Below are 23,456 nucleotides of genomic sequence, written 5' to 3'. Positions count from 1 at the left end.
CTTTTCAATGACAGCAATTAGCTCTACCGACAGACAGGCAGCGATTAGGTATATATTTTAATTATTATTCATCCTAGTAGTACCTCCAAATCTGATGAAAGTCGGCTATTACCCAGGTGATATGTCAGTCTTAATACTGTTCACTTACACTTCACATATGTAAAACTATGTCTTACAGGATATTTCCAGTATTAGTAACAGTGATGGTACATTATAGTATTAAGGCGATTAGTCATTTTCTAACTCATCATTGACATTAAAAGCTGAACAAAATGGATTTTATCCAGGTCATCTTTAACTCAAACATTTAAAACAAAATACAGGTTTACATTTTATGATCCTGAAATTTCAGTTTTTATCTAGGCACATGTTTAGGCTTTGATCTCTCATAAAAGTAGGGTAGAAAACAAACATCCTATAATTAAAGTAAATGTGTCCAAAAGTTATCTGCAATGACAAAGTACTGGTATAGAATTGTAAAGGTTTGATACCATAAGTTGACGCATACGTATGGTGTGTGCATGTTTGTGTGACATTTCTATCCCACTGGGAAAAATATAGAGAGAAAAGGACAAAACAAGCTAAAAATATGTTTGCCATATGATAGAGTATAATGAAACAAAATAATGTAAACAAACTGGGAAATATATGTAAAGAAGGAAATATGAGAAAGACATACGGCCATTACATATGAATTCAATCTATCTGAAATTCCATCTTATCAAATGGAACCCCCTTGTCTGAGATGTGTTTTTATAGTTTAGAAACCAAATCTCTTTTCACTGTTTTTCTAATGCTTATTTTATCCCTCTTCTCAATGCCCCAATTTGCACCCTATCCCAGTTCTTCAGTTGAGATGAACACTAGCTAAGTGTCTTGGATGACAACAGAAGCAGCCCACTAGGAAGGCCCTATCTAAACCCAGATCATGCTGGAGTGTGTTCCCAGACCTCAGAGATCTTATTCTCAGTTGCCCTGAGCAGACAACAAGGCATGCTGGACTAGAGGTACCAACAGAGCCATGCTTGAGCCTCAGATGCAGCCCCGCCTCATCCCGACCAACAAGCAGAGAGAAAGAAGCCCTTGGCCAGAGCCAGCAGATGGGGATGGATCCTGTAACTACAATTTCTCTGGGTCTGAGGGAATAAGAGAAAAAAAGGCAATACAGTGAGTGTCTTAAAGTTAAGTGTTTTCAACTTTAAAGGTCTTTTACTCTGAAATTATGACTTTAAAATTAAAATTAAAACTTTAGGTTTTTGTGGTTGTAAATTGCCTTCTTCGTGAAATCCAAAAGTTTGGGAGCTGTTAGTATAAACTAGAAGTGCCTATAGGCCAAAACAGTGCTGAGTGACTATTTAAACCAAGGTTGACAACATTTCAGTGTAGATATGAAATGAATCAAAACATTTTATAAAAACTTTACAACTTAATATATTATGTTTAAAGAGAAAAGTAGGTACTAGGTATTCCTGTGCAAGATATTTGGAAGTATTTGGAGATGCATGTTGCCCTGGTTGAGCGTAGATTTTTATTCATTTTTATGAGTTATAAATCATCAGTGTCTAGAGGTTGATGCTTAATATGGAAGGCATTGTGTCCTCCTCAGACAAGAACAACTACTACTTATCAGGTTGTGTTTCCAGACACTCAGAACTGAATGGTGATGGCTAAGGGTTCATGACTATCATGTAGAACCATACATCTGGCTTGGCTGGAGACTTTCAGAGGCCAGGGGTATGTCAGGAAATGACATTCACCCACTCAGCCATTATTTTTTGTAATAAAAACTATATATTTAAGTACAACATGATGATTTAATATACATATACATAGTGAAATAACTACAGTCAAGCCAATTAACATGTTCTCCTTTACATAGCTAGCATTTTTCAGTGTGTGTGGTGAAAGAGCCTGAAATCCATTCTCTTAGCAAATTTCCAGTATTCAAAACAGTATTATTAAATATAGTCATCATGCTGTACATTAGGTCTCTAGACTTGTGCATTCTATACCACTGCAATCTTTGACCAACATCTCCCTGTTTCCCCACCTTCCTGACACTGGTAACCACGATCCTACTCTCTGCTTCTGTGTACTCGACTTTCTAAGATTCCACATATAAGTGATATCGTGTAGTATTTTTCCTTTTGTGTCTAGCTTATTTCACTTAGCATTATGTCCTTCTTAGGTTAAGTGGGTTCATCCTTGTTCACTCAGACTTAACAGGCCTGGAGCCTGAGGTAAGAAGTTCCTTTCAGGAGCTGCCTTTGGTTACTTTCTACCTCTTCTCATGAGGCTGGCTTAGTATGTATGCTTGGTCTTTTGGTTGGGAGTATATTTCGCTTGGAATCATTGCCATAGTAGCCCTCTTTGACCTTCTTTCTTTAAAAGAAATTGTTATTTTAAAGTTATACAATTAATACAAGAATACAGTACTTAACCTTCTTTCACTGTGCTAATTTTAAAAAATCAGCTTTCTATAGTAAATGAATACTTAACATCAGCAACTTTACCATATTAATTTAAACATGTTTGTAGAACAACAAACAGCTTTACTAATTTGTAGTACAACAAGAATGACTAGGCAATTTGTACCATTATCTTACTTCCACATTTTAAAGCAGTGTTTGGTGAAATAATGGAGCCAATCTGGTGAAATAATGGAGCCAATCATCAAGAGGCCAAAAGCACTGAAGCTTCATCTACAACCAGACTGGTGTTTTTATGGATAATGTGCCAGTTCAGCTGAGGTGTTTTTCTTGGAGGGGATATCTGCAAACTCTCTCAGTTTTTGAGCTGACTTTAAATGGAGCTGGAGTCAGCGAGGTGGTAGGGCAGTGGGCGGTGGAGGGCACAAAGGTTGCCCTGCCACGGCTTCTCCCAACACCTGTGCTCAAGACAACTGCCCTTTCTAATCGCTGAATCCAGCCTTGCTTGCTCTTCAGTATTTCACGGAGTCTTGCAGAGTGCACAGGGACTGAAAAGGAGAAAGAAGAGGGGACGCTGTTTCATCCTGAGTGTTGGGAGATCCTGGACTCTAACCTTGCTAAACCACACTGAATTCTCCACTAGGGGATCACACATTTAGGTGAGTTCCTGCAAGGATATCTGAAAGATACCCCTTTTTTTGCTCTTGTTTCAGTGGAGAGCTCTGAGCAGGGATGATTTCAACGCCCCATCAACAATGATCTAATCATTTTTATCTCTGGGATCTTATAGTGTTTTCTACAATAATACAGTTGATTTCTTTATGTAGTACCATTTGGTTTTCAAGGGGTTTTCCTCTTGGTTATCACCTTTGATTCTCACAATAATCCACGAAATAGATGAAATCGGAATTATTATGTCTAGTTCACAATTATGAAACAGGCCCAGAAAGGCAGAGTGGCTTTCTAAAGACAGTAAGCCTTGGCAGAGTACCTGGTAGACCCAGGTAGTTCACGCTAGCTCCTTAATTACTGTTTTACCTAGTGAGTGACTAAGCCAGCATCATTATCAATACTCAGTTCTCCTAACTCCTTGTTCTGAATTACTTCTCTTTTGTAAGATATTTTGAATATGCAAATCATTCATGAAACAAAAGGAGAACAGTGTTCATCTATCTTATATTATTTGGGGTGAAAAGGTAACAATAATAATAGCTGTGATTTACTGAACTTCTTTAAAGTGCCAACAACTGTGCTGTTTCCTTACATGCATTTTTTTCCCAGCCATGTTTATAAGATAGGTATTATATTTTATAGATGAGAAAATTGAATCTCAAAGATATTAAGAAACTTGCCCAGGACTACACAGCTAGGTAAATGATTGACCTGGGGTTTGAATTTTGGTACGTCATAACACAAAACTCTTCACGCTTCTTTATGCCTAAGCCATAATCAAGGGAATTGAAAGAACTAGGTCATTTATCAAATTTTATAAAATTTTCAAAAATTTTATAAAAGCTATGTCTGCAAAAAAATTATTGACAGCTTTGACAAAATTAAGATAAATTCAATTACTGCCTATTTCAGTCAGATGAAAAAATGCACAGATTAATATATGCTGATTTTTAGGGGATGCCTAATCCAATCTTAGAAATACTTAAAAAGTAAATCTAAATAAATTCTGTTATATTTGTCACCTGGAATGAGACATGAAGAACTCGCAATCAAAAAACATGATAAACAGGGATGCTTCTTGTTTGGGATAAGCCCTAAATTCTATATTGGCTGTGTGTGGGGAAAAAAGGTACCAACAGATCATTTATAAACCTTACTAGTTATATAATACTGGGAGCTGTTTATGTATCCATTTGGACCGATAAACTGCATAAGAAAGTATAGTCATAAAATACACAAAATTTCTCTTGGAAGAATTTAGGTCCTTGGTAATGAAAATTAAGGATGTAGCTAAATTGTGAAAGGAGAAAGGAGAAAAGCAATGTGGTCAGAAAACACCTGGGTGTTAGAATAGATTAAAAAAAAACACCTTTATATGTTCATTATGAGGAGTAAAAATATTTTGGACTTCTGCATGATGAAAATACTTTTTCTAATGGAGAATAACAACAGTGAAAACAGATTGGTGATATGATAACACGACTAGGGGATTATATAGTCTAGTCTTTCTGTTAATTCAAAACTCTTTTCAAACATTAACTCTCTGGTCCTTATGGTGCACCATGAGGACTGGCAGAAGTTACTGTACCTATGGTGAGAGGTCAGGTGAATAAATACCTGGGTATTCTATTAAAAAAAAAAAACTGGAAGAAAATCAGGAAGGTCAACTAGCTCATTCATATATATAAATATAAGTATTGATTTGATTAAACAATTGCTAAAGCATGGCGTGGCTAATGTCAATTGCTTATAATATCAGGAAGGTGAATATAAGTAAAAAAGAAATTTCAGCTATATATCTGTAATAGGAATCAAGGAAATAATGAGCTGAAAGTTGTTTGAAAAATGGGAGCATGTTCAATGAGTCCTTGTAAATTCTCAGGTTCATAAGCCCTTAGGAAGCATGAAAAAGCTTTCTTAGCCTGAGGCTGGACCATGACCAGCCCCTGGGTTTCTCCTAGCTCAAGGGTCTGCAAAACACTATTTCAGCTTTTCACTTCTTCTCCCCCTACTGGCAGCAGTGAGCCATCCATTTAAGAGGGGCACATATCGACCACTTCTGAAGAAAAGAATGAGACAATGTATATTGGGCTTGTTTCTTGTAATTAAGCAGTACCAATGTTAAATACCAAAATTAAAAATCAGGGAATAATAACCTCCTAACAGATCATGACCTTATTCAGCCAAAGTTCCTACTATATACTGTATGCATACATATATTCTATAGAAAGCCAAAAAAAAAAAAAAAAGAAAGAAAAAGAAAAAGGGGATATTCTATAGAAAGCCAAAAAAAGAAAAAGAAAAATGGGAGGAGGGCTTTCAAAAAAGTAGTCTTTCTTCAGAAGGGTTTCCTATTATTCTTTCAACCATGTCTAGTTTTCTCTATTCCCTCTTTCTGCCTCCAGAAAGGGAATTTGGCGGTGGGAGGTGATATAAGTTAGTGGGGCTGCTCAAGATATAAAGGCTCACACTCATTCATCTCAGCACAGAAAAAAATCATCTCACCTCTCTCATCCATTCTCGAATCGTTTTGCCAGCTTCTTGATGCCACACATTGTGAACAGAGTCTGTCAACGCCACAGCAGTCACCTTACTTTTCACATCTGCTTCTCGTTGAATCATCTGTTTTTAAAAAGGAAAATAAAATATTGGCCACAATTTTTTTCCCTACTGGGTGCAATCTGCTTAGTCATAGATAACAGTAATATATTAAAAATGAAAAAGCAATATGCATCTCTTGTTCAAATTTACTCTTTTCTACACTGAACACATGCCTTATTCTTGTACAGAGGTGTGAAAAGACCTAATATTTTCTTTGCAAAAGACAATACCACTTAAGTCTTAGAACTGTGCAGCTCTATTATTTTCCACGTGGTTTGACAATTCAAGGATTAAAGGCATCACAGGGGAAAAAAAGAGGAATCCCTGAGGGCTTTTTTTATAAGTTTCTTCCACCATGTCCTATTTCAGTGCTTCAGGGAGTTGTACCAGGGGTTCACTGTTAGCTACTTAGGACTAACTTCTGCTAAATTTTAGTAGATGGCACATCAGTAAAGAAAGATGTCTTTGACTTTTCCAATTTAACTAGGCTGCTCTTCACCATGGCCTTGTAATTCCTTGGTGTTTTAAATGACCACAAAGATCTTTCTCTTCAAAGATTATCAATGTCATTTTGCTTTCTTTTAGGCTGAAAAATGATTACATTTTAACTTGTTTCTATAGAATGTTATTTCTATAAAATTAAATTGTTCTGAAACTTAAAAAAAGAGCCACTTGGCTTGAAGAAATGGAAGAATTCATCCGTGGTCTGCAAAATAAAGAAACTGAGAAGTAATAGTTCTAGATTAAAAGAATCATAAACATTCTAACTCTACTAACACTAGTAACTGATTTGACACAACAAATATAAGAAAGCTTAATAAAAAAATTAGTTTCAATACAGTATCTAGTAGCCTTGAATTTTATAGCCATGCCTTCACTCTTTCTTTGCATCAAATGTCTTTTCTCCCTCTAAAAAAGAGCAATTTCTCTATCATTTACTATTAATTTATTGTCTATCAAAAATACATTACTGCATTAAAAAAAAGGGAGAATTCTGAATGGTGATGAAAGCTCACACAGAAAACAATGCAAGCCACACTTCTGATACCAAATGATGCCTGTTGGCATTCTGAATTAAAAATGTCTCTCTCCTAAATTTCTTTAAACCCTGCATATGCACATCCCCTTTCACTAAACAGTACCTAATGGGAATCTAATTCACTGTTAATGCTGCCTCAGCAGCATTCCTGCACCTTAAATCTTTGTGCCTTGTGGTTTCTGCTCATGTAATGTGCAAATCTTAAAATCAATGTTGGTTATGAACACCATAATATTACTGCAAAAATTCACCTGGCAGTACCAATAATATTTTTAAAAGCATAAAATAATACTCTAATTCAATACTTCATGTTCATTATTAAGCAGTTTACTACCTGCTTCTAGATTTTATTTTAAAAATAGATTCTCATTGGATTACAATGGCACTAGAATATAGAAATTTAAACTGACATTGGATAATAAACCCCCAAATTCCACAACAGTGAATCCACCTGGCTCATGAAGAACTTATATGTCCTTATTCTCATTTTCTAAACAGGAACACTTAGAGATCTAGGAAGATTGTTGTTGAAGTTACTAAATAAGAACACCACACTCTTCTAGTAGTCTAAGAATATGTCTGCATTTATAAATATTTGTGCTGAATTTTGTTTTGGTTATTGTTGACACATGCTGACTTAAATTTAAGATGGTAGTGTCTGAAGGTACTAGATATTGAGGACCATTTGTGAAATGATATAAAATTAAGAGTTGAAAAGGCTGAGGATTTAGTGCAAAAGTAGAAAATCTGGGGATTAAAATTCTACAAACCTGGAAAAATATACAGTTGATTGACTACCAGAGCGAAAAAACTTTGGTCTGTTTGTTCATCTGGCTGACATTTCACACAATGGATGGTGATGATCTGTAACTTTTCTTCACATCACATCAAACCACATTAATCATCCAGCATGATACTCCCTTACATTGTTATGGTTCTTTACAGTTTAAAGAGCACTTCCTTCCATATTATATTACTAGAGGAGGGGAATGGTCAAATTCCAGAGGATCTCAATCAAGAGCTGTTTACAAATGAACCCAGTAACAAAAAATTTCAAATATTTGACAGTTTAGGATTAGTAGAATTTTAAATCGGTGAAAATCTTAACATTTTAGTTTTTCAGACTATTTGCCTCTTTGGCCATGCTGCAACTGGTAGTACTGGAACTACTTGCAAGTGCCATTTCCGTCCAAAGCCTCTGCTTCTTGCATCTGTTGGTGTGGTTCCTAGCTCCCATTCTCTCCCTTACTGCTTCCACTATGAATGAGCAGTGACGAAAAATGCTGGAGAATGGCAGTGGGGGGGTAGACTGAACACAGGAATCAAGACTGTTTAAGAGACAGACCTTAGATGGAACACAACTAAAGCAAGGAATGGGTGGAGGCACAGCTGGGCAGGAAAACAACTTCTTTAAAAGTCCACAGTAGAAGACCATGATAGTCTGGAAAACCTAGAAATCTGAAAGGAAAGAAGCCATGTGACCGAAGTCCTACTATATGTCAATCTAAGGTGGAGATGTGGTTTTTATTAGGATCCATGGATATGAACACCTTTGAAATTCTTTGCAAAATTCTGTCTGTATGTGATATGAATATTTTTCTGGGAGAGGATGCTTAGCTTTCATTAGATTCTTAGAGGGATCTTAATTTCTAAAAATGGTAAGAGTTTGTGATCTCAATACCAATCTTTCAGAAAAGAAAGATGGCATTTTTTTTTTGTTAAAATGTCTTCAGTATGGCAGTATGGTATTGAGTTGAATGAAAGTGAAAAAAAAATTGATAACCCAGACATCAACATCCTAAAGTTTCATGGCTTACTTAATGTATGGTAAAATTAAAATACTGTTTGCTTTTCTTTGTGTATCTAATATTTGTTTCTATCTGAGTAGCACTTCATACATTTCAAAATGAATACATAGTCAATCTCACTTCACTCTGAAATAATACTGAAGTGTATATAAACCTTGTATCATTTTCCCCATTTCAGAGGAGGAAACTGAAGCTTTGAAACTGGTTAAAGGCCACACAGATATGACTCTGTATCTGTGGCCATGTAAAGTGACACAGCTCTGACTTGACCATGACTTTATGTCTTGTGTTCTTTCATTTGTATCACATGGGGTCTATTTCTCAGTAATATACTATTACACTCTTATATAAATAAACTCATTTGATTAATTCCATTTTCATATATATAATATTTCATTGACTTGGACATTTAAAAGAATGGTTTAAAAAAATCCAAATCCAAATCAGTAAAGAATGTTGAAATCCTGAAAATCATGCTAAGAGAAATCAGCCATGAGCAAAATCATACTATCAACAGCATTAAAAATTATTACTATAGTTCTACAATAAATGATGTATAGGATAACAGGGAAAGTTAAATATTTATATAAATCATATTGATGATTTGAGAATTAATACAAATATTTGATGCTGTCACCTGATATTTTTCTTTCCCCTTCCTAATTCTGTTCATCTATTCCATTTTTGTTATAATGTCTTTTCACCTTAGCTTATACACAATTAATCTGCTCTTTCCTTCATTGTACTGCCTGCTCCCAGTCTGACAAAATTAAGCCAATAAATATCAAGTACTTTGAACAGTAAAAACATATACCATCTGTATGCAGGCTCATCTTATTATTAAAATTTTTGATGGGGTTGAAATTGAGAGAAAAAATACCTATTATTTTTTTTCTTCCAGAGTAAGAGTAAGATTTTAAACATTAAGTAACTATAACAAGATAAGACAGCTTATCTGAGTGTAAGAGTATTTGGCAAGATGGAGACCAGAGGACCAGAAGGGTGGAATGAGAGGGCCAGTCAGTGGCAGCTACCTTTGCTCCCCTCCATGGATATGGTCCTTCCACAGGGCTGCTACCATCTCTCCCCAGAAATCAGGTAGGACTTTTCTGTCCACCTAACCTCCCTCACCATGCTTTCTCCAATGCCCTCAAATGATGTATCTGCTTACTATCTTCATAAGTACCTGGCCCAATTCAAATACTTCATGTCACCCCAAAAGTTCCTTAATTCCCTTTTTGTACCTACAAACTGTTTAACTTTTCTGTGGGTTTCATTTCTTCTAGAACTCTACCGTGAGGTACTTTTAGCAAAGGAAAACATAAAGACTCTTTTATTTCCACCAAATCAAATGAAAAAATTGCTGTCCATTTGTCTTAGCTTAGAAGATAAGCTTTTGAAGGCAGGGAAATGTTGATGTTATAGGGATGCTCTACCATGAAATCTGTGGGGGTAGGTTCGTGTCTCTACTCCAGGGCCTTGGATTCTGGAAATTACAAATCCAACCTAATACTAGATTCAATACTCCCAACCTGAAAAAGAAGTGAACCCTGAACTGGGTTGTCTTCACCCTAACCTAAAAGAAGAAACAGATAATTTTATTTTCCCATATTTGTGACCCAGCAGCCACAGCACTCAGAATAAATATGTCTTATATCTTAAAGTCCGAGGGGACCTCCCGAAAGAGCCAGTGTGGCTTAGGGGTAGGGATGTATATATGTGCACGTAGATCCATATTTATATTTGCATATATATTTTAAACATGTTTTTGAGGGAAATATTTTAAAAGTCTTTCATCAGCAAAAGCCATTATTTTCTTTTTAAATTCTGACATGTGTTACACATATGTACTGTGAGGGTTACAGCATGTGAATCACTTGTACAGGAAAGAATATTCTCAAAGAAAATCAAATAACCCATGTTTCCTTCAGACGAAGATCTGACACTACTGTACGTTTATAAATTTGAAGATCATTACTACTGTATGAGCATGAATGAATCCTTAGTCTGGTTAATAGCACGGTTGAGATTTGAGATGTCTTTAAAAAATACATATGAATATAAATAGATTAGCTCCCTCTAGAGCTTCTCAAGTTAAGATTTCAGATTAAGTTGTTCCAAAGTTTGGAAAGTATGAAAAGCCTTTTCACATTTTCGTTATGCAGATTATAATTACACTCAGTGCTTCTACTTGAGTGAAGTCTTTATGTGGTTCCACAAACTCTGGTATTTTACCACAAGCCTCTCCCATCATTTTACAGTTCTCCCTGTATGTTCCCTAGCGAGTGGTGCACTGTCCTCTGTGCTATCAGGCCTACCTTGTTAAAAATGTGCCCTGGGCCAAGATGACTAATCAGCTGCCAGTGGGTTTGGTAGAGTCTTTTCTGTTAACGTCTTCCTGAAGATTCTTTTGTACAAGTCTATCCCAATAGCATACCACCCACAGAACAAATACCTTTGCTGCAACATTAAAACTTTGGTTCTGTTACTCAAGGCTCTTGAAGCACCTCTAGTGATTATAATGAAATACGTATACACTTTGGTAGATGAAATAGGAAGACTAAACTGCCCAGCCGGAAATTCAGACAAGTATGACACTCAGCTCTCACATGTTACAGTTCACACTTCTCATCTGCATTCACTTTTTTTTTTTTTCCTCCTTCAAAAGTAGAAGCTTTCAAGTAAGCAGTCTTCATAAGGAGTGCAGTGGTTAGATTCAAGGACCTTGGAGTCAGATTCCCTGGGTTCAAATCCCTGCTCTGCCACTTCTGGTAGTAACACCTTGAGTTAATTATTTCAACTTTTTCAGTGTCTCTATTTCATCACATGTAAAAGGGAGATAATAAATAAACTAAGTCATAGAGTTATTGTGAGATGACATGAACTAAACATAAAGCAACTTGCAGAGCACCTGACACACGGTACACAATTATAGTAGAGGATCCCATAAAAACATATAATGTAAACTACGCCTTATGTGTAAACTAGTGCATTCTCCTTTCTCAATGTAGAAGGTAACAGAAGCTTAATTTAGAATGCATTTAATGACAATGTTATTTTTTAAAGGGTCATATATCCATAAAGGAAAAAAAATTTATGAAGGGCTGCTTTTTCCTTAGAGTATGTGGTTCAATAATTCTAAAATCACCTGTCTGAGGAGTAGAAAGAGCTGATTATTGCGTCTGTTTAAAGTCCTGTAATCAGAATACTAGACCAGTAATAGCACCATGCTAAAACAATTGTTGAAGCTGTACTGTGGCAACCTCACTTTCTGGGCACCAGCAAACCCCTTCAGAATTACTGGGCTGGCTACAAAGCACGTAGCCATGGCTCAGCAGTGCCAAGCTGGCAGAGAGAGAGTCTCTTTACCGCTGTTTTTTGCATAAAAGGGAGTGTAGCTGACTATATTTTTAAAAAGGTAATCACAGAGATATGAAGTATGTCCAGAGGAAGGCAGTATAGTGTTGTAGTTAAAACACACATAGGCTTTGGAATAAGATGTCCGTAACATTTTTATTTTTGGTTAATCATTATAAGAATACAAAAATGGGAATAATAACAAATATATTATTAATCAAAACTAATTATAAGAATAACAAAAGTGGGAGTCACTCCATAGGGTGGCTGAAGGATAAATAAGGCATGTAAGCAATCAATACTGTCAGCTACTATTATTACTACCTTGACATTCATTTTTAATTTCTAAAATGTATCCTTCCTTTTAGATATGGTTATCTATGTACTCTTCAGTGACATCAACATTTGTGCTGATAGGGTAGCAGTTAAGAAGTGTCATACAGTTACTACACCCACCTCCACCCCAACTTTCTCCATTATGTAAAGTGATTCGGGCTTGCTTAAATGTTTTCAAAGGAAAGAATTAGGTATAAATAGGATAATCACACATTTTAGATAGTCCAAGACAGTCCTGGTTTACGCCTGTTGACCTGTGATAGTTATTAATAATGTCCCCTTTCACAGTTAAAAGTGTTTTGGTTTGGATAGTAAATTATATGGTCACTGAATGTATAATACAGAAGTTAGATGTCACTCTAGCAAATGAGTAAATCTTTGTGTTCCATGCTTAGCAATTTAAGGATATACCTAAACCTAGAGAGTTGTCACTAAAAAAGTAACCATGTAGAAAAACATACAAGAAATATTTCCCAAAGTTCCTAAGTTCCAAACTTAAGGGCAAGCCTCAGCACTGTGCGGCCCCTCACAGATGGACATGCAGCCTCACACCCTGGGTAGGTAAACATGGCCAGCTGGAGCTCCACTGTAACAACAGGATAAGACAACATTCTCTTTTCCTGTGCTTTGAAGCCCTAGCTTCAATTCTTACAACCTTTGTCTAATTTCAGGAAGGAAAAGGCTCTCTACAGGCAAGAACCCCAAGGGATAGGGTATGTAAACTGAAACTTCTTGGGTCACATGCATTTATGAAGATAAGTCTCCAGCCACCAGTTAGGGAATGGCAAGTTATGATTTATTATTGCAGGCGGCCAGAAGAGAGCAGTAATAACTTCCTTTTCCTTTCCTGCCTAGACCATGCTGCCACGTGCAGACTCCTTCAACAACAAAAAAGCATGTGGAAGGTAGGTTGAAAAGAAAAAGAAAAAACAAAACAAAACAAAACAAAACAAATATTAAGTGACTGACAATCTGGGAGTTGAGAAAGAAGACCAGTGCCTTACAAAAACACATGATGTGAGAAAAAAAGCCACAGTAAGAGAAACTTACTTTATTACTCCAGAAAACAGCAAGTTAATTATAAGAAAAAAAAAAAATAAAAGAGGTCACAGATTAAAAAGCCAGTGTAAGACTTCATCAAGGTGACTTATTTGATTAAAATGTTTTATTATGTAATGTTAGAAGACTGACCATAAGTTGGCAAGATATTATAAAACACAGATTTGAAAATTGCAATGAATATATATGAAGTGGATATATCATAAAAGTATAAGTAAGGACTAAAAACACTGCCAGTCCAAAACACTAAGGCAGGCTTAGCAAAGGAGATGTTTAAATGATGACAATACACGGTCTTAGAAGGAAAAATGAGAAAACTTTTTAAAACCTTATAAATGTACTACATACCAAGAAATGTTTCTGATGCAAATAGGTAGTAAGCATGTTCACGATACTAAGTTGAAAAATCACTTATGAGCCTTTGGTAATTGGTATATACTATAAATACTTTGGTATATTATAGGTTTGGCAGGGGCAGGCATACACATTCAGCTGGGAGAATGTTAATATACTTAAGTTTGAAAGCATAGCAGTTTCTTTAGGTCTGGGAAAAAGAAAGATAAAGGGATACAATTTCCTGCCACAAAGATACATAGTAGATAACTGAGTACAGGAGATCATGTTATTTAACAAATTTCTCTTAAAAGCCTTTACCTTAGGTGTGAGGTGATGGATATGTTGATTGGCTTGGCTGTGGTTGAATATTTCACAATGTATACAGATACTAGGGTCATCAGGTTGTACACCTTAAATATACACAAAATTTAATTGTCAATTATACCTCGCTAAACCTGGGGAAAAAACCTTTACATTGAATTTCCACATAGATGTTGGTGCATCTGAAATTTCATTAAAGTTTTCAAAGTTATTCTACAAATTTAACAATATTTTTATAAAAAATTCAGGTTCCAATTATCAGTATTGTTTTCAACATATTTTAAAGGCTGCATATTCTGTTACTTGGCATAAACAGGGGGAGTGATATTCTAATTTATCAACTGTTCTAGGTAATACATTATTACCATTAGGTTGATTTTTGACCTTTGGGAAGAACTCATAATTCAGGAAGGAAGCCAGGTTCAGATAAATTCTGTAGAGACCCTTAATATTCTGAGTATTTATATATAGACTATCTCTTTAGATAGAACAATTTCTTTTAAAATAGATTGGTAGTTGAGGGATTATGGATCTGTTTTATAGATCAGGAAAGTGATGCTTAAAGAAAGTGACTTGCCCATATTCACACACTTAGTATGTGGCTCAGCTAAACCCATTAATTCTAAATCCCGTGTCTTTATACCATGGCTATCTGTATATAATACCCTACATTTAACCAGCTGAAATACTTATTATACTGGTAATGATTTGTTCACTATCTTTCTTCCCCACTGAAATGCAGGCTCCCAGAGGGGAGGATCATATTTGCTGGGTCAATACCACATCTCTTTCCCTACACAGTGACTGGCACATAGTAGGTGCTCAAAAATTATTTGTGGAATGAATGGAGGCGCTATTTACAAAATGGAATAGATCAGGGAAAGTGATGGTTAGGAAGTTACAGCAACGTCTGGTTTGGCATATTTAGAAACAGACCATAGGTTGGGTTCCCCAGGGAACAGACTCTGAGACGGAATTTAGCATGCAGGATGTTACAAAGGAGTGCCCTTAGGATCAACATCTGAGGAAGGGAGGGGAACAAAGCAAGAATGGGCAGAGAGAAGTCAACGTAAGATGCAGGTCCCAGACAACCTTGCATAACCCCAGGGGAGCTCTGGACCTAGAATGACCCTTCAGAGTCATCCCAAGTTGGGCCCAGATGGCTCCACCCTTAATCTCCCACACTGTTCTGTCTTTGAATATGGATCCCCACAGCAGCCAAGGAAATCCCTCAAGAGGCAGACAGCTGAAGGCTGTCTGCTGAAAGCACTCCCAGGACTTGCGGCAACAACTCCTTTATTGAAGGAGCTACTAAGCAGTATGTCACAATGGCCACCACAGGCCAGAATTAAAATTAAGCATTAGCCTTGTCCATTCAAATCTAAATTATCCTTCCAATATGTCTAGTACTCTATTGTCATATTTGTGTACTCAAGCTTACATGATGATTTAACTGATATCTATGAGATCACGTACATTTATCTTACATTTTAGGTCTCACATTCTGATGTTGTATTATTTATCTCATCAAATTTTGCAGTATGCCCTAACTAAAGATTATAAAGGGAAAAACACACAATTAAAAGACACAGAAGCACTGAAAATTGAAAACCATAGAGAAATCAAAATCACAAATTGCAAAAGTTATCCTATAAATCTACTGGGAAATAATTTGATTTTCTGAATTTCTAATGAATTGTATATGTCAGATAAAGCAAGGTATACTTGTGATTTCAAACCTGAATGGAGTTACAAAATAACTCCAAACTTCAAATAAAAAATGCAATCATCACTACTTAATGTCTGCTATGATAAACTCACACCTGGTAGTATTGGGAGGGAAAAAGGCAAGGTGAGCATGGGCAGAAGGATTTCACCATAAAAGTAGCTATGTTAGCTTTTCAGATCTCAGCCTTTATTTTCTATAATAAAAGGAAAATAAGCAATGAGTTATATAAATTTTGGGACTAAAGACATTTGTGATTTTGATTCTTTTCCAGATCTCACTTACACTATACCCTCAGACATTTCTGAGTTTTTGTCTCTAGAAATTCAGGTTAATTTTCATTTGATCATATTTCTTCAAATGTAGTCTCAGGTTTATGTAGAAATGGTGTGGCACTGGTCTTATTTGCATATGTTGGGGGAGTCTTACTTTTACATTCTAGTGTAGGCATTGACCCATTGACGTAGTAAAGTAAGACCACCAAAATGTTTTTGAAAGAGAATGTGTTAATCAACTGTGGGTTATTAGACATTCCGCTGAGACACTGAAGAGACAGAAAAGAAAGAGCAGGCCACTGATGGAAAGGCTATGACCAAGGAGGAATTTCAGGGTGAATGGACTGCTCCAGCTCCCAAACCTCCTGCTACTCCACCTAAGCTCACGTCTGAAGGTGCAGGTGCCCTCTGTGCCTACCCAGCAGTTCCCTCCTGAAGAGGAGCCTCAGCCTGGCCGCCATGGACACATCAGCAGTCCCCAAGCCCTGCCCACTGAATGGGTTTCTGAACTACAAGACAACAAGATTGATTCCGTAGGAAAGCACAGGCCTTGAGAAATCAGCTTTAACTTCAAGCTACAAGACAGTAGAAGCAAGAAGAAATACAATCCTGCAGCGTGTGGAATGGAAACTACATTCACAGAAAGGTAGACAAAACGAAAAGGCAGAGGACTATGTACCAGATGAAGGAACAAGATAAAACCCCAGAAAAACAATTAAATGAAGTGGAGCTAGGCAATGTTCCAGAAAAAGAATTCAGAATAATGATAGTGAAGATGATCCAGGACATTGGAAAAAGAATGTAGGCAAAGATCGAGAAGATGCAAGAAATGTTTAACAAAGACATAGAAGAATTAAAGAACAAACACCTAGAAGAATTAAAGAACAAACAAACAGAGATGAACAATACAATAACTGAAATGAAAAATACACTAGAAGGAATCAATTGCAGAATAACTGAGGCAGAAGAATGGATAAGTGACCTGGAAGACAGAATGGTGGAATTCACTGCCACAGAACTGAATAAAGAAAAAAGAATGAAGAGAAATGAAGACAGCCTAAGAGACCTCTGGGACAACATTAAATGCACCAACATTCGCATTACAGGGGTCCAAAAGGAGGAGAGAGAGAGAAAGGATCCAGGAAAATATTTGAAGAGATTATAGTCAAAAACTTTCCTAACGTGGGAAAGGAAATAGTCATCCAAGTCCAGGAAGCACAGAGAGTCCCAGGCAGGATAAACCCAAGGAGAAACATGTCAAGACACATAGTAATCAAACTGACAAAAATTAAAGGCAAAGAGAAATTATTAAAAGCAACAAGGTAAAAATGACCAATAACATACAAGGGAACTCCCATAAGGTTAACAGCTGATTTCTTAGCAGAAACTCTGCAAGCCAGAAGGGAATGGCACGATATATTTAAAGTGATGAAAGGGAGGAACCTATAACCAAGATTACTGTACCCAGCAAGGATCTCATTCAGATTTGATGGAGAAATCAAAAGCTTTACAGACAAGCAAAAGCTAAGAGAATTCAGCACCACCAAACCAGCTCTACAACAAATGCTAAAGGAACTTCTCTAAGTGGGAAACACAAGAGAAGAAAAGGACCTACAAAAACAAACCCAAAACAATTCAGAAAATGGTAATAGTAGCATACAGATCGATAATTAACTTAAATGTGAATGGATTAAATGCTCCAAGCAAAAGACACAGACTCGCTGAATGGATACAAAAACAAGACCCATATATATATGCTGTCTACAAGAGACCTACTTCAGACCTAGGGACACATACAGACTGAAAGTGAGGGGGTGGAAAAAGATATTCCATGCAAATGGAAATCAAAATAAAGCTGGAGTAGCAATACTCATATCAGATAAAATAGACTTTAAAATAAAGAATGTTACAAGGGACAAGAAAGGACACTACATAATGATCAAGGGATCAATCCAAGAAGAAGATATAACAATTATAAATATATATATATATATGTATATATATATATATATACACCCGACATAGGAGTCCCTCAATACATAAGGCAAGTGTTAACAGCTATAAAAGACGAAATTGACAGTAACACAATAATCGTGGGGGACTTTAACACCTCACTCACACCAATGGACAGATCATCCAGCCAGAAAATTAATGAGGAAACACAAGCTTTAAATGACACAATAGACCAGATAGATTTAATTGATATTTTTAGGACATTCCATCCGAAAACAGCAGACTACACTTTCTTCTCAAGTGCACACGGAACATTCTCCATGATAGATCACATCTTGGGTCACAAGTTAAGCCTTGGTAAATTTAAGAAAATTGAAGCCATATCAAGCATCTTTTGCAACCACAAGGCTATGAGATTAGAAATGAATTACAGGGAAAAAATGTAAAAAACACAAACACATGGAGGCTAAACAATACATTACTAAATAACCAAGAGATCACTGTAGAAATCAAAGAGGAAATCAGAAAATACCTAGAGACAAATGAAAATGAAAACACAATGATCTAAAACTTATGGGATGCAGCAAAAGCAGTTCTAAGAGGGAAGTTTATAGCTATACAATCCTACCTCAAGAAACAAGAAAAATCTCAAGTAAACAATCTAACCTTACACCTAAAGAAACTAGAGAAAGAAGAAGAAACAAAACCCAAAGTTAGTAGAAGGAAAGAAATCATAAAGATCAGAGCAGAAATAAATGAAGTAGAAACAAAGAAAACAACAGCAAAGATCAATAAAGCTGAAAGCTGGTTCTTTGAGAAGATAAGCAAAATTGATAAACCTTTAGCCAGACTCATCAAGAAAAAGAGGGAGAAGACTCAAATCAATAAAAATAGAAATGAAAAAGGAGAAGTTACAAAAGACACCACAGAAATACAAAGCATCATAAGAGACTACTACAGGCAACTCTGTGCCAATAAAATGGACAACGTGGAAGAAATGGACAAATTCTTAGAAAGGTATAACGTTCCAAGACTGAACCAGGAAGAAATAGAAAATATGAACAGACCAATCACAAGTAATGAAATTGAAACTGTGATTAAAAATCTTCCAACAAACAAAAGTCCAGGACCAGATGCCTTCACAAGCAAATTCTACCAAACATTTAGAGAAGAGCTAACACCCATCTTTCTCAAATTCTTCCAAAAAATTTCAGAGGAAGGAAACTCCCAAACTCATTCTATGAGGCCACCGTCACCCTGACAAAGATACTACAAAAAAACTACTAGAGCCAATCAATGAATTTGGTAAAGTTGCAGGGTACAAAATTAATGCACAGAAATCTCCTGAATTCCTATACACTAACAATGAAAGATCAGAAAGAGAAATTAAGGAAACAATCCCATTCACCATTGCAACAACAACAACAAAATATCTAGGAATAAACCTACCTATGGAGGTAAAAGACCTGTACTCAGAAAACTATAAGGAATCAGACTCCCTGACTTCAGACTATACTCCAAAGCCACAGTAATCAAGACAATATGATACTGGCACAAAAACAGAAATACAGATCAATGGAACAGGACAGAAAGCCCAGAGATAAACCCCGCACATACGGTCAACTAATCTATGACAAAGGAGGCAAGGATATACAGTGGAGAAAAGACAGTCTCTTTAATGAGTGGTGCTGGGAAAACTGGACAGCTACATGTAACAGAATGAAATTAGAACACTCCCTAACACCATACACAAAAATAATCTAAAAATGGATTAAAAACCTAAATGTAAGACCGGACACTATAAAACTCTTAGATGAAAACAGAGGAAGAACACTCTTTGACATAAATCACAGCAAGATCTTTTTTTGACCCACCTCCTAGAGTTAGGCAAATAAAAACAAAAATAAACAAATGGGACCTAATGAAACTTAAAAGCTTTTGCACAGCAAAGGAAACTATAAACAAGATGAAAAGACAACCCTCAGAATGGGAGGAAACATTTGCAAATGAATCAATGGACAAAGGATCAATCTTCAAAATATATAAACATTTCATGCAGCTCAATATTAAAAAAACAAACAACCCAATCCAAAAATGGGCAGAAAACCTAAATAGACATTTCTCCAAGGAAGACATACAGATGGCCAAGAAACACATGAAAAGCTGTTCAACATCACTAATTATTAGAGAAATGCAAATCGAAACTACAATGAGGTATCACCTCACACCAGTTAAAATGGGCATTATCAGAAAATCTACAAACAATAAATGCTGGAGAGAGTGTGGAGAAAAGGGAACCCTCTTGCACCGTTGGTGGGAATGTAAATTGATACAGCTACTATGGAGAATAGTATGGAGGTTCCTTAAAAAACTAAAAATAGAATTACCACATGACCCAGCAAACCCACTACTGGGCATATACCCAGAGAAAACCATAATGCAAAAAGATACATGCACCCCAATGTTCACTGCAGCACTATTTACAATAGCCAGGTCATGGAAGCAACCTAAATGCCCATCAACAGACGAATGGATAAAGAAGATGTGGTACATATATACAATGGAATATTACTCAGCCATAAAAAGGAACTAAATTGGGTCATTTGTAGAGATGTGGATGGACCTAGAGACTGTCATACAGAGTGAAGTAAGTCAGAAAGAGAAAAACTAATATCGAATATTAATGCATATATGTGGAATCTAGAAAAATGGTACAGATGAACCGGTTTTCAAGGCAGAAATAGAGACACAGATGTTAGAGAACAAACCTATCGACACCAAGGGGGGAAAGCAGGGGGTGGTGGTGGTGGTGTGATGAATTGGGAGATTGGGATTGACATGTATACACTAATATGTATAAAAGAGATAACTAATACGAACCTGCTGTATAAAAAATAAAAGCATCAGCTCTGATTTCACTATTGATACTACCTATAAAATAGATAACTAATGAGAGCCTACTGTATAGCACAGGGAACTCTACTCAATGCTCTGTGGTGACCTAAATGGGAAAGCAATCTAAAAGAGAGGGGATGTATGTATATATAGCTGATTCACTTTGCTGTACAGTAGAAACTAACACAACATTGTAAAGTAACTATACTCCAATAAAAATTTTAAAAATAATGATAAAATTTTAAAAATTGTGGGTGATTAGAGTTGCCAAACATTGGGAAGAAGTTGACACCAATTTTTAAACGGGAAAGTGACATCACTGTAATAAGTGTAAGTCATAGGCTTCCTACATTGTTTCAAAATATTTGAACAAGGATCTCCAGGTGGCTATTCTATCTAGGAATTTATGCTAAATACCTGTAGCTTGTGTGCCTGCTTAAACAGTCAACTGAATACTGATGTGGAAGAAATTTCTATTCAACTAACTAGTTATAAAGGCTGTTTCAATGTACACTGTACTGACTAAAAAATGTAGGACAATCCTTTAACTTAGAATTTATGATTCTGACAATATGTTGGAGTAATTTTTCTTATGAAAGCACATCTCACATTTCTGAGATGATGAGTCTGTGGGAGTAAATGGTTTGAAATATGTTCAACCGAGATAGGACTTCTAAAGATTGTATTTACTGCACAAAACCATATATACATTGCATGGAAGAAAACATGGGGTTGGAATGAAAGTAGCTATTTACCTCTATGACTATGGCTGTATATTCACAGGTAGAAAACATGTACAAATACTACATGTAGTAAAAGAGCACTTCTGAGTTCATGTACTAGGGAACCATAAACAATAGTCACTATGCTCTAAGCGTCCTCTATCAATATCCACTGTAATGGAAAATGCTAGAGTAGCACTTCAGATTACTAACAGGAAGAGGAGAACCCTGAAACCTATCATTCAGACATCTGATGACAGCTCCAATGCAAGATGGCACTGAAAAATTTACACTGAGGAAGGGTTCATATGTGAATGAAGGAGAATTATTCTCTGGGCTATTTTTTCAAATTCCATTTTCCTTCATGTGTCTGTTCATTAGCACTTCTTTCAAGGATATTCCACTGGTTGAGTCAATGATTTGGGGTCTATATTCCACTAACATTAAATAATGCCTTAGTTTCATGAGTATGAAATAATTCAAACAGTAAGAATCTAAAATAAATATACTTAGGCAGCACAGTACAGGATGTTTAATAAGCATCAGTATTTATTATGGTAGGAAGCAGAATTTTTGTTACATCACACCTTTTGTTACATAGCCAAATTTAGCCAATATGAAATCCTATAAAATGGCAAAGATATAAAAAAAAGTCAGTAGTTCACTAATTAAAAAGTCAATTATATGTCACTGTTTCATATCAGGTTAATTACTTAATTTACATTTTTGGAATTTTAAAGTAGTGCATGAAAGGTGACAGATTGACAGCACTGCAGACTGAAATTCTTACGCTATTTTCCTGAGTGTTAATAATATAAAAGGCGATATACAAAACAGAATTACACATAGGTTTTATCTAATGAGGTTACAAATGAAATACACATGGTATGGAAATAGAAGAACAAGAGAGATGCTTTCAGAAAAACTACTGAAGAAGTAAGGTGAAAGGGAAATGGTCAAGTGGTAGATACTTTGATGTTGTTCTTCTAGGCATATATGTATGAAAGAATAGAGGTCAAACATCAACAAAACATCATTGTGTCTGAGGGGAAGAGAGTCAATGCCATTCAAAATAAGTTATAAGAAGAAACTTTGAGTGAAAGAAAAATGAAGTGACTCCTTGTGGGGAAGGTTACCATAATCAGGATTGTAATAAGGGGAGGGTGGGGAGGAGGTGATAGTATCACAGAGCACAAAAAAAGACAATGAACAGGAATGAGGAACAAATGTTGCATTTCCATAGTTCTGATCCTAACCCACTTCCACAAGAATGCAACTTGCTACTCCTTACTGTGGGTGTCATGATGAAATCTACCATACTACTTTCTGTCACTAACTTGTCAGAAAAAGCAAAGCTTCTCTAAGTCTGTCTGTTCCCACACAACCACAAGCACGTACTACGGTCTATTAGTCCTTTTCCTCCCCAAACAGAAAGGACAATAAACTCGTTGCTGAATTTTTTAGTACTTGAATTAAACATTTCTAGAAGTTAATCTGACATTGTTGCCACTTTTTATTGTCTGTGGCAGTGGGTGAGTTAGGCCCTAATGCCTTAAAACTTACATTCTGATAGTAATGGACACAATGCAATTATATCTTATGGTCTTTTGTATAAAAGAATGAATTTACAAGTAGCATCATGTTTACTGAAACCAGTTTAAATAGTAATTACTACTGAAGTGACTCTACCTATAACATAGAAGAAAAGAATGAAAAGAATGAAAAGTTGTCAGGGACATTAGAAACTATCTAGTCCAATTCATTTTCGTACAGATGAGAAAACAGGTGTAATGACTTAAATGACACCTCCAGTTTCACAGACACAGGATAAACCCAGCTGTAACTCCAAGTCCCACAACTGATAATGCCTCCTTTACTCTTTACCACGTGCCCTCAGTTCCTTGATGGTGAGTCCCACTGCTTTGCT

General features: G+C 36.0%; 1 protein-coding gene across 7 annotated transcripts in view; it reads right to left on the bottom strand.

The window, feature by feature from the left end:
* ARB2A (ARB2 cotranscriptional regulator A) overlaps positions 1-23,456 on the bottom strand; it is a 427,691-nt gene that overhangs the window by 143,727 nt on the left and 260,508 nt on the right. For all 7 annotated transcript variants that reach the window (XM_027100623.1, XM_027100624.1, XM_027100620.1 and 4 more), the window contains one exon: positions 5,607-5,723. In XM_027100623.1, coding sequence (XP_026956424.1) covers positions 5,607-5,723 — 117 coding nt within the window. The remainder of the gene's footprint in view (positions 1-5,606; positions 5,724-23,456) is intronic.

The sequence above is a fragment of the Aethalodelphis obliquidens genome, unplaced genomic scaffold (assembly GCF_003676395.1).
Source record: "Aethalodelphis obliquidens isolate GAN/ISIS:26980383/991018 unplaced genomic scaffold, ASM367639v1 scaffold4, whole genome shotgun sequence".
Classification (NCBI taxonomy): domain Eukaryota; kingdom Metazoa; phylum Chordata; class Mammalia; order Artiodactyla; family Delphinidae; genus Aethalodelphis; species Aethalodelphis obliquidens.
Note: the sequence above shows the minus strand (reverse complement) of the source record. Positions and strands in the feature narration are given on the sequence as shown.